The sequence below is a fragment of the Dichomitus squalens genome (assembly GCF_000275845.1).
Source record: "Dichomitus squalens LYAD-421 SS1 unplaced genomic scaffold DICSQscaffold_8, whole genome shotgun sequence".
NCBI lineage: Eukaryota > Fungi > Basidiomycota > Agaricomycetes > Polyporales > Polyporaceae > Dichomitus > Dichomitus squalens.
Genome location: NW_006766890.1, coordinates 924,701 through 933,428, shown reverse-complemented (window position 1 = coordinate 933,428; position 8,728 = coordinate 924,701). Strand labels below are relative to the sequence as shown.

The window sequence follows — 8,728 nt, the reverse complement described above, 5'->3', positions numbered from 1 at the left end:
AGTGATAAACGGAGTGTTAAACGTGGGAGGGCGCTGGTGCCTGTGAGGTAGTTTCGACCTAATGTTACGACTGACTGTCGAGCGAGTAAGTGGAGACGAGCGAGGCAGGCAGGAGCGCCGACGAGCTCTGATCGCAGTGAGACTGGAGCGGAGCTCAACAGGCAGGACTGGAGACAAGTTGTGTATTGAGCGAGGTATCTACAGAGCGAAATACACGATGGCTTACCTGGAGACAAGAGGTCGAAACTAGAGTCTCCAGGTAGCAAGGGATCCAGCTATATACAGGGAACGAACAATGGGCGCTAGAGAACAATAGCGTCGCCATGGGTACGGAGTACAAGGGGTGTAGGACAATAGCGGACGTGGGAACAAAGGGAGCTATTGTCCGTGTGTGGACAAAGGGAAACCGTAGCGAGTAGTGAACAATAAGGGAACGTACAAGGCAGTGGTCCGAATCGAAAAGGAAACATAGCGCCGTGAGGGCGGTTCGTGACAACACTAACAAACAACATATGTACTCCTATAAAGGTCACAGCCATGTTGCTTCTCTGTCAAACCCACCCACACTGCTCAACAATTTCTCTATTCCTCACTCATCCCCATCTCTGTCTCTTACCCTTGTAAGTGAATGTTCAAGGTCTATTTGCACCATATATATCTAGAGAATTCGTTCTGATTAGAGGCAGTCAATTTTCAACAACCCACATTGGGATTCAAAATCGAGTATAATGTTGAACATTGAAGGCTAGCATTTCTTCAGGCTGCTATGATCTGCTAATCTGATAAGTGCTGAGGTTACAGTGTCTCAACCCCAGCAAATCTATGGTGCAGTTCACTTAGAGACCACCACTTTTGTACGCAGTTAAGCGCCGGTATGTAACTTCATCAGATTGTCACGAAACGCTTCCGTTATTTGCCATTTGCAAGGATTTGAATAGGGGAACTAATCCCCAAAAGTGATTCTCAATTGGGTCAAAACTGGCGAAGGTGACCTCACCAGTAAGGCCGCAGCACGTGATATGAGCGTTTATATACTAAAGAGGTAATCTATTCATTACATAATGTAGAGAGACGCCCGTTGCCTGTGTCGGCCACTCCCTTGTTGAATCAGCTCGACCGCAGAGCCTCTGGCATGTTGACCAATGAGATGCCAAGGTATACTAGCTTTAGTGCTTTCAGGAGGAGCACTTCACCACTGCTGAACATAACCAATAAGTCTAAGGTCGCAGTGATACACAACAGGCTGTATTGGTGTTGTGAGGGGGTCAAAGCCGTTGAACCTAGCCTAAGGCCAAGTCACGTGACACTTGAGCGCGCGCCTAACTGCGTACAACATTGGCGGTGACTAAGTGAACTGCACCATACACCAAGCCCCTTAGCCAGGCCTCTCGAGACTCAGAAGGTCCTGCTTGGACCACTCTTGCATCCAACAGCACATCAGATGAGGAAGATGTCCCTGACTCTACAGCAACAACTCCTGAACCTGCTGAATGCCAGGTTGTATCTCAACCTCTGACCACCTATGCTGTTTGGGCCAGAAAACACTTGATAGCACCAGGGTCTAACCAGCAGCCCCATAACATGTCCAAGGTACATACAATTTAGCATCTTAGCAAGCAAGCTGATTTGTCTAATTTTCATTACAATCACAATTGACAATCACACTACATTGGGTTTTACAGAGTCCACAGACCAACCATGGCAGTATAAGCAACTTGAAAAGAAAGGCAGCTGCAGCCTTGGATGCACAAGTCTCTCCATTATCTGAACCTCTGGCAAAGAAAACAAGGTTGACCCCAACCCTTCAAACTGCAAGTGCTCAATTGAAAGACAATTCACCAACCCACCCATGGTTGCCCACCTTTTCCTCCCAACACACTTTCAACGCATCACACACAGCATCCCCCTTGACAGACACTATTCTGCCAGCACCATGTAGTGAAGTGCATGCAACTTCGACAGGATTGAATCGCCGACCACGGAAGACCGAAACCCCGAACAACGCGACTTCCAGCACCACAGACTGGGCACTTGTGGACAGTGCGTTGCAAACGCGTATAGCCACCGCTCATATTCTGCCAAGCTACGCACGGTCGCCACCAGGATGCAAGCCAGATGGCATATCACTCAGAGACGAAGGATGGGCGCACGTTCCGGTGGCAAGACTCGCTGATTTGGGGAAGGGAAGCAAGGGAAAAGGGCGGGCGCAGTCAGGATGGACAGCGCCAAGATGGTCGAACGTGGGCGAGTTCAAAGCGCGGCTCGACATGATGTACGGGCATGGGGACATAAATCGCGGTCTGGGCAGAGGTCCAAGGAACGTGAGTGCCGCTTCCCTGTACGCAGCCGCCGCGGGAAGAGGATCGCCGCGGGACGGTGGTAGTAGAAGAGAAAGCGCATGCTTGCTGACTTGTTTGGTGATCTCCTTTTCCAGGTTCAGACGACGTTCGCGGAGGCGGTCGAATCAAGTATTGCGCCCGACGAAATTGCCGTCGTCGGCCGGAGTGATCAAGGGGCAATCCGAGGCTCCGCTTTGACCGAAAACGACGATAGCTCGGAATCGTCCCTTGAATCGTCCCAAGGAGTGCTGCGCCGAGCGCGGCTCGAGAATTCCAGTCCGGAGAGGGATGACCGCGCATCCCGACGTTAGTAGCTCGCCGGAGATCGCGTGATCGCGTAATCTCGGAAGGAATAACGTAGCTGCATGCATGGTAAGTGCCACTCGCATGAGATCCCTATCAGGCCACGATTGTTGAACGTCTTCTCTCTGGCTAGATACCCACGGTAAAGAGAGGATCTGCGAGGGCTCGTGAAGGCCACCGAATGTTGTGTCTTTGTGCCTAATCGTATATCATGAAAATGCTCTCATTCACAGAGTGTATGACGTGTCAGTGAAAGTGCGGAAAGAGTAAGCAGGCCCATCCCAAAGTCGTCCGAGAAACGGTGCGAGAACGAGGCGGTGCGTCGGTGACAGGAACATGTCATGCGTGACGAGCAGGCGTGAGTGTCTGTCACAGCGGGGCGTCCCTGCTGAAGCCTGTTTTTTGCGGTCATCACGACCAACATCTCGTAGCTCTTGTCATCATCACTGCAAGCAACCCTTGCCCCTTCTACGCTCTGAATATGCTTGCTCTGGCGCCCCAACCGATGCATACACCTGTAGATGTCCCTCATAGAACGCAGCCACCTACCCCAAGCTCGTCGACAAGACCCCCGTTCCGCAAAGTTACCCCCTCCTACACGTCTGCGTCCTCCTCGAGCCATTCTGCTCAAACTAGTCATTCTGGATCCTACTCGTCGCATTCTGCGCCCTTGGAGCCTACTTCCTCCTCCCGACGCTCCACGCCACAGCGGACACCCTCATTTGTGTCGAGCGCTCGCCCCTCGGTCTACGATGGGCATGAGGACGACCCTTCAACACCACCAGGCTCCGAGTCAGAAGACAACGAGCCGGAGTCGAGCGTCCAGTCCGCCTCCTCCGAAGTGGACATTCACGCGTACGACTCCACCACATTGTTACGGCTCCTAGCCAACGCGTTGACCGAGATCGCGACCATGAACACCGATCGCGACCACTCGGAACCATATCTCTCCTCCGCCCATTCACATACCAGCCCTTCAGAGCCGCATCCACCAATTTGGCGAACATTGACTACAGCCTCTCGTCACGCCCTTTCCACCGCCTCCTCTCTCTCCTTCCACGCCCGTAATGTTCCTACGATCGCGCTCGAAGCATACCTCACCCGCATTCAGAAGTACTGCCCCGCGAGCAACGAAGTGTTCCTATCGCTGCTCGTCTACTTCGATAGGATGATGAAATTGGCGAAGGAGTCTTGTGGAAAGGTGTTCGCGATTGACATGTACAACGTGCACCGGCTCGTCATCGCCGGTGTAACGGTGGCGAGCAAGTTCTTCAGTGACGTCTTCTATACCAATTCGCGGTATGCGAAGGTAAGCTCGTGCTAAATCAACTCCTAGTGATTGTCATGGACTTATCAATGGCCACGCTTCCGTCATAAAGGTCGGCGGTCTCCCATTGACCGAGCTCAACCAGTTGGAACTTCAGTTCCTACTCTTGAACAACTTTCATTTGATGATCTCCCAAGACGAGATGCAGTTCTATGCAAGCAAATTGCTACAACAGTCTCAAGTACCCCCTGGTGTTTCCCTCATCCCCTTCCTTCCCGACTCCTCCTCGTCTGTGCCGCACGATTTTCGTCGTTCTCCTATCGGCCCTGTGAAGTACTTCGCAACGCTGGACGGGTATGTCGCCAATCTCCACGCACGAGCGCCCTCAACCCAACGCGATTCCGGCACCCATTACTCCGCTCCTCCAAACACCTCATCTTCATCGCGAACAGCGTCGGGCTATCGGAGATCAACTAGCTCCTATTCTACGTCATCCGCCTCGGACACCGTAACCGACTCCGGTGACACCGAGACGGATATTGATGGTGAGACTGATGATGAGCCCACCATTCGGGCGCCTCATTCGTCGGCTTCCTCCGAGACGATGAGCTTGCACTCTGCGGCAAGCGATGCTGACTCAATCTACACCGAGGATGACCGGAGCGAGGTCGGCGAGGTCGCGCATTCACATCCTCTTGCGAACGGGGCGCGAACGGAAGACTACCGCCAACGGAACATGATGAGCCCGTAAGGCGTGCTTTCAGACTGCGGAACCGTCCCTACGGGCGATGCAAGGCGACGCAGGTTACCGTGTGTCATAGACGTGCTCAGAGTGCCGGGACGGCAGGATCGTTGGACTGTGACGGATGCGTTCGCGAATGCCCGTCGTGTTGTGGATGTCTTATTACAGTAAGAACGTACCGGGACTTCGCTCAAGTTGCTCTCTATCACGTTCGTACGACATTGACCGTGCATTTACTCTCCGTAATCATGCGCATCGGTTCTTTATTATCCTCGTTGCTACATTGTACAGTTGTGTTCAATCCGTTTTTGTCCTCATGTTCATGCGCAAGTATACTATATCGAGAATTGGCAAATATACTCCACATCATCTGTAGAGTTTTGTTATGTGTGGCTTTCGACAGACACCCTGGCTCTATTACGTCTGGATCCAGAAGGGTTATACTAACGTGGTATAGACGAAGGATCATGTTTTCAATCAATCGACTGGCTCTATCATGAGCGTATGAGGCTCTAGCTATGTGCACTGTGTCGTTCGCATATAATCGTGTGGAACGTCAATACCCGCCCTACAGGGTACCGTGCGAATCGCACGTAGATGGACACCCAGCTTTGTGCTCGATCCCTGCTTCTCTGCACACATGTGAGGAAGCGGGAAGCAAAGGGTATGGCCCGGCAAAAATCAAGGGGTAGCGCGAATGTGACAACCCGCACTACTGGGTTGTTATGATGCTGCTTACAACGGATTGAAGTAGTAAGTAATTTGGCGCTTAGCGAGATAGATCGCTGTCACAATGTTGTGATCCACCATCCTTCTTCTCCTTCCAGTCACATTCACACTCACAACACTCCAACATGGCCCAACCGAACGGAGACATAGCCCATGACAGCATGGATGTTGACGGCGTGTCAACTGCTTTGGAGGATCCAACCCTTAAGGTTCTTTCAGACCCACCCCGCACGCGAGCTGCCTCCCTTCCCGCCACTCTGCGGGAGAGCGCGTACCAGGTCGGGTATGTGTACTCGAGCAAGATGATGACCCACAGCTGCATTCGCAGCCACTGCGAGCAGCCGGAGCGCATCTCGCGTATTTTTGACATTCTGAAGCAGAATGGGTGCTTGTCCGAAATGAAGCAGCTCCCGATCCGACGCGTCTTACGGGAAGAAGTGCTCCTCGTCCACAGCCAGTCTTTGTGGGACAAAGTCCTTGCGTTGCACTGTGAGCTACATTCTGATATGCACGTTGAAATTTCTTCTGATACTGATCCATGTATTTCTAGCACTCACCGACCAGGACATAGCGGATTCCGAGGCATACTACAATGACCTCTCTCTCTATGTGCATCCTACCACGCCTTACGCAGCACAGTTGAGCGCGGGGGGCGTCATCGAGGCATCTCTCGCCGTGGCCCGCGGCGAGGTCAAGAAGGCGTTTGCTATCGTCCGACCTCCAGGTCACCATGCTGAGCCCGATGAGCACATGGGCTTCTGCTTCTTCAACAACGTCTCCATCGCTGCGAAGGTTGTGCAACTCAGAACACCCATAAAGAAGATCCTGATCCTTGACTGGTAAGTGATAGGTAATAGGGTTGTTTACGCGCAGCTGACCTCTGGCAGGGATGTCCACCACGGTAATACTTCCGCGACAATGTAGCATCCATCAACTGACAAGATACAGGTAACGGCACGCAGCGCGCCTTCAATGATGATCCCTCCGTACTCTACATCTCCCTGCACCGCTACGAAGGTGGGAACTTCTACCCCAACGGCCCCTTCGGGAGTATGACCTCATGTGGGGAGGGACGCGGTCTTGGCTAGTACGTGACCGAGGCAACGACTGCATCACCCAGCAGGGACGAAGGTTGATCACCGTTCGTCGACAGCTCTGTCAACATCCCTTGGCCGGAGCCGGGTATGGGGGATGCCGACTATATCCTGGCTTTCCAGAAAATTGTTATGCCCATTGCTCTTGAGTTCAGCCCAGACCTTGTCATGAGTCAGTCCCGCTTCTCAAATGTTGAGAGTGTGCCTTGACACCGACCTGTCGCAGTCTCCGCCGGCTTTGACGCAGCAGACGGCGATGATCTGGGCGAATGTCACGTCTCGCCCGCAGGATACGCGCATATGACCCACATGTTGTGCTCTCTTGCCGGGGGCAAGGTCGTGGTTGCACTAGAGGTACTGGTTTACATTCCTAGGTTATGTGTGACGGGACTGAGGTGATGTTGACCAGGGAGGCTACTGCCTAGATGCCATCGCCAACTCGGCATTGGCGGTGACTCAGGTCATCCTAGGTGGCATGCCCCCTCAACTAGAACCTATGATCGCTTCCGAGGCCGCTACCGAGACCATCTACCAAGTTGCAATGGAACAGAGCAAGTACTGGAAGAACCTCGATCCCAAAGCTTGTGAGCCCATAGAAGGTACTCATTTAGACCACCTCGAACAATGATTCGGCTATATCTGACACAGCGATGCTCTCGCAGAGCTCGAGCCCATTGCCATCTCCCTCCCAGGTGCGCTAGTCTGGGGAACACTGACATCGATCGACCCGTGTTGATAGACTGGTCGGACGGCAGAGATGTTGAAGTCGCATCGTCAAGACTATCTGTTCAGGGTTCACAGAATGGTGGAGGTGCCGCTCATGAACCAGGCTCTCATCGAACGCTTCAGCGCCCAGGTCGCGTGCACGTCGGTAGCCCTTTCCTGCTATATACGTCACCGTTCCTCACCATGGGTTATAGGCCTGATATAATGGAGAACGAAACACTGATTGTTTTCGTCCATGAATTGTGAGTTCACACATGGAACATAAGATTAATGCTAAACTCTCTACAGCGGTAACCTTCGCATAGAGCTGGAATCTGCGATGTACTGCGACGTCCGCCAAGAGCATTCGTATTTGGTATGCGAGTTGTTTCATGTCGTGCTCTCTAGGTCATTCTTATAGCTTGCGAATATGCCTCAGGTTGATTGTTCTAAAGAATTGCTCACGTGGGCGAAGAAAGAGAACTATGCGGTCTTGGACGTGAATGTCTTTGGGAAGCCATATGCTAAGACGAAGGCATGGTCTAATTCAGTGCAATCTCAGCATTCCAACATCTCAGATTACGGTTACAGCTGAAACATACGGACGACTACGCCGGCGCAGTTATGGTGTACCTTTGGGACAACTACATCCAGTATGTCCCTAGCACTTTTTACGCTAACCCTTCGCTAATAGGTATTTCCCTAGACTCACCGATGCACGACAAGTGATTCTCGTTGGGCACGGCCCGGGCTGCGCTGCGCTCATGAGCTTGGTTCAACAACGCGGTACATTTCGTTCTGGCTATGTGGCCGTGTGCTCGCCTGACTAGTCGAATGATGCAGCAACGGGTGTCATGAAGTCTGTGCAGGGTGTCGCGCAAGTCGTTGGAAACCACAACGTCCCAGCCACCCCACGCGACATGGAGGGACTCCGGCAGTGGTACTATGATGCAAGTCCTTTCCACCTCCCTCTGGGCTGTGCACCTGGTTTGCTCACCCTTCTCATAGAACTCCATTGTTATTGTGCCTTCAAACCACCGCATATTCCAAAACCCAAAGACGTTCAAGAAACATGGCTCCATATTCCGCATCGGTACGTGTTGCCGCGCTCTCGCTGGCCGAATTGTTACCGATCTCTGTGCCTGCGCAGCTGAGGAGAAGCCAATCAAGCTCATCATCAAGGCCATGCCCGGCATCCAGAGCTTCATCAAGGAGAAGCTCGGTGCTGGGGCTCGCACAAACGGCGAAGCCAAACGCTAGTCTCCCGTTTTTTCACACCTGAACTCCAACACCTAGCAGGCTCCAAGGAAGCTATCTAAGGGAGGAGTTGGTGCGTTCGAGAAGTAGCGGGGAGAGGATACGCATCGCCTAGTCCCAGTATCGCAAGGCCTAACTCGCTGTTCCTTTCCGTGGCGTTCATGACGACGTTTCTTCCAGTCGCGCTTTGTATTGTCATTGCTTTCGAGCTGTTGTCCTGTCGTATTCGCACGTATATCCTTGTTCTTATCCCATATTCCTGCGCAAAGCATTCCGCCCTCTCGGATCACGT

At 52.6% G+C, this 8,728-nt stretch overlaps 2 protein-coding genes across 2 annotated transcripts; both read left to right on the top strand.

The window, feature by feature from the left end:
* The first annotated feature begins 3,087 nt into the window (after window positions 1-3,087).
* DICSQDRAFT_135334 (cyclin-domain-containing protein) lies at window positions 3,088-5,006 on the top strand. The gene is made up of 2 exons (XM_007364370.1): window positions 3,088-3,951; window positions 4,022-5,006. The coding sequence occupies exons 1-2, from the start codon at window positions 3,124-3,126 to the stop codon at window positions 4,658-4,660; spliced, it is 1,467 nt and encodes a 488-aa protein (XP_007364432.1). The 5' UTR covers window positions 3,088-3,123; the 3' UTR covers window positions 4,661-5,006.
* Window positions 5,007-5,505: 499 nt separating this feature from the next.
* DICSQDRAFT_179735 (histone deacetylase complex protein) lies at window positions 5,506-8,700 on the top strand (the record flags this gene model as incomplete). Its single annotated transcript, XM_007364369.1, has 17 exons — window positions 5,506-5,869; window positions 5,931-6,219; window positions 6,268-6,281; window positions 6,329-6,467; window positions 6,534-6,646; window positions 6,701-6,828; window positions 6,884-7,073; window positions 7,137-7,166; window positions 7,230-7,341; window positions 7,395-7,442; window positions 7,489-7,555; window positions 7,619-7,714; window positions 7,771-7,832; window positions 7,886-7,965; window positions 8,023-8,129; window positions 8,188-8,272; window positions 8,330-8,700. 17 exons carry the CDS (start codon window positions 5,506-5,508, stop codon window positions 8,437-8,439), a joined length of 2,034 nt encoding a protein of 677 aa, XP_007364431.1. The 3' UTR covers window positions 8,440-8,700.
* Window positions 8,701-8,728: the final 28 nt, after the last annotated feature.